Source organism: Bufo bufo, chromosome 1, assembly GCF_905171765.1.
Source record: "Bufo bufo chromosome 1, aBufBuf1.1, whole genome shotgun sequence".
NCBI lineage: Eukaryota > Metazoa > Chordata > Amphibia > Anura > Bufonidae > Bufo > Bufo bufo.
In genome coordinates, this window is record NC_053389.1 from 567876083 (window position 1) to 567878900 (window position 2818).

At 46.1% G+C, this 2818-nt stretch overlaps 1 protein-coding gene across 1 annotated transcript; it reads left to right on the top strand.

The window, feature by feature from the left end:
* The first annotated feature begins 299 nt into the window (after positions 1–299).
* Positions 300–2014, top strand: LOC120985936 (uncharacterized PPE family protein PPE13-like). Its single transcript, XM_040414165.1, has 2 exons — positions 300–966; positions 1574–2014. The coding sequence occupies exons 1-2, from the start codon at positions 300–302 to the stop codon at positions 1585–1587; spliced, it is 681 nt and encodes a 226-aa protein (XP_040270099.1). The 3' UTR covers positions 1588–2014.
* Positions 2015–2818: the final 804 nt, after the last annotated feature.

Below are 2818 nucleotides of genomic sequence, written 5' to 3' on the forward strand. Positions count from 1 at the left end.
GCTCTGGTATTTGCATATACAGTGATACCTCGGTTCACGAACGCTTCTGTTCACGAACAACTCGGTTCACGAACAGAAAAGTTCATAAAAATATGCTCCGGTTCACGAACTCCGCCTCGGTTCACGAACAGGAGCCGCGGCCATTTTAATGCTATTTCCAGGCTGTCACATGGTCGTCACTTCCTGTAGGAAGATCGTGGAGAGAAGAAGAGACACAGAAAGAAGTACTGTGAGTACTCTGCAAACATTGGTGTGCTTTTTAGCACATACAGTACTATACAGTTCACTGGACACCCAATATGGCTCCCAAGAAGCATAGTGGAAAGAAGAAAGTGCGGAGCAGCAATGAAGGTGATAAGAACAGCAATGCAGGTGACAATGTGCAAAGTGGAAATGCAAGTGACAATGTGCAAAGTGGAAATGCAAGTGACAATGTGCAAAGTGGAAATGCAAGTGACAATGTGCAAAGTGGAAATGCAAGTGACAATGTGCAAAGTGGAAATGCAGGTGACAAGAATGTGCAGCGCAAGCATGGTGGCAAAAAGAAAGTGCAGAGCAGCAATGAAGGTGACAAGAACAGCAATGCAAGTGACAATGTGCAAAGTGGAAATGCAAGTGACAATGTGCAAAGTGGAAATGCAGGTGACAAGAATGTGCAGCGCAAGCATGGTGGCAAAAAGAAAGTGCAGAGCAGTAGTAAAGGTGACAGCAAGGTTGTGAAGAAAATAACCATTGAGCTGAAGAAGGAAATTATAGAAAAGCATGACCGTGGTATTCGTGTGACTGATCTGGCCTCGGAGTACAAGATGGCAAAGTCAACAATCTCAACTATTCTGAAAAACAAAGCCGCCATCAAAGGAGCTGATGTTGCAAAAGGAGTAACAATGTTAACCAAGCAGAGGACGCAAGTGCTGGAAGAGGTGGAAAAACTTTTGTTGGTGTGGTTGAATGAGAAACAGCTGGCAGGTGATAGCGTTAGTGAAGCTATGATCTGTGAGAAAGCCAGGAAATTGCACAGTGATTTACTGCAAAGAAGCCCCTCTACAAGTGCAGCAAGTGACGAATTTAAAGCCAGTAGGGGGTGGTTTGAAAAATTCCGCAGGAGAAGTGGCATCCACAGTGTGATTAGACATGGTGAGGCTTCCAGTTCTGACAAGGCCGCAGCAGAAGCCTACAAGTTAGACTTTGCGGAATTCATGAAGACAGAAGGATACGTCCCTCAACAAGTTTTCAACTGTGATGAAACAGGGCTCTTCTGGAAAAAAATGCCTAACAGAACCTATATCACGCAGGAGGAAAAGGCACTACCAGGGCACAAGCCCATGAAGGACAGATTGACCCTTTTGCTGTGTGCCAACGCAAGCGCCGATCTGAAAATTAAACCACTACTGGTGTACCATTCTCAAACCCCTCGTGCATTTAGGCAACAAAATGTGAACAAGGCCAGACTGCCCGTCATGTGGAGAGCCAATGCCAAAGCTTGGGTCACAAGGCAATTGTTTATGGAATGGCTGCACGAGGTGTTTGCACCCACCGTCAGAAAATATCTTTCTGATAACCAGCTGCCTGAAAGGTGCCTTCTTCTGATGGACAATGCCCCGGCACACCCTCCAGCCTTGGTGGATGATATGGATGCTGAGTATGACTTCATCAAGGTAAAGTTCCTCCCCCCCAACACAACACCACTTCTGCAGCCCATGGACCAGCAAGTCATCTGCAACTTCAAGAAGCTGTACACAAAGGCGCTCTTCACTAGGTGTTTTAATGTCACTGAAGAGACGTCCTTGACTTTGAAAGACTTCTGGAAGAAACATTTCAATGTTGTCCACTGCATTAACCTCATTGACAAAGCCTGGGAAGAGGTCACTCCCCGAACCCTAAATTCAGCCTGGAGGAAACTGTGGCCAGAATGTGTCGCTGAACGTGAACATGACTTTGAAGGGTCTGATGCAGAGGTAGTGGAGGAAATTGTGTCCATGGGCAAGAGTATGGGTCTGGACGTTGATGGTGCTGATGTGGAAGAGCTTGTTGAGGAACAGAGGGAGGAGCTGACCACGAAAGAACTTTCTGAACTCCACAGTGAGCAGCAGAAGGCACTTCTTGAGGAGCATTCCACTGAGGAAGAGGAAGAAAGGGAGGAGGTTAGCAGTGATGCCATAAAATCCATTATGCAAAAATGGAATGAGTGCCATGATTTTTTTGAAAAGCACCACCCCAACATAACTGTCGTGAACAGAGTGCTAAATCTCATGAATGATAATGTGGTCTCTCATTTCCGGAGGGTTATGCAGCACAGGAAGAGACAAGTGACATTGGACAGATTTTTCAGAAAAACTGAGCCTGCAGCTAGGAGACAAAGGAGAGAGGAAACCCCTGAAGGAGATCCCCCTGATGTCCTTATGGAGGGGGACTCTCCCTCCAAACAATAACTGCCTCCCACCTGCCTTCCTCCATGCCAGAAGTCATGTCAAGCAAGGTTAGTGTCCTCTCTTTATACATTACTATACTGTACTAATGTGTATTGTAATTTGTTTCATATTTTTGTGCTTCAAAAACACCCAAAAAAAGGTCAGCACGGATTAACCAGATTTACATTGAACCCTATGGGAAAATGTGCCTCGGTTCGCGACCAATTCGGTTCGCGACCAGAGTCAGTTCACGAATTAAGTTCGTGAACCGAGGTATCACTGTACTACATTACATATTGGTGAGTTTTCCTGTCAGGCTGCTCATCCATGATGGTATGGTAGACAGGATCACATCATTACCATCCAAGCTCGGACTGGCCCACAGGAGTACATGTGAATCCCCCGGTGGG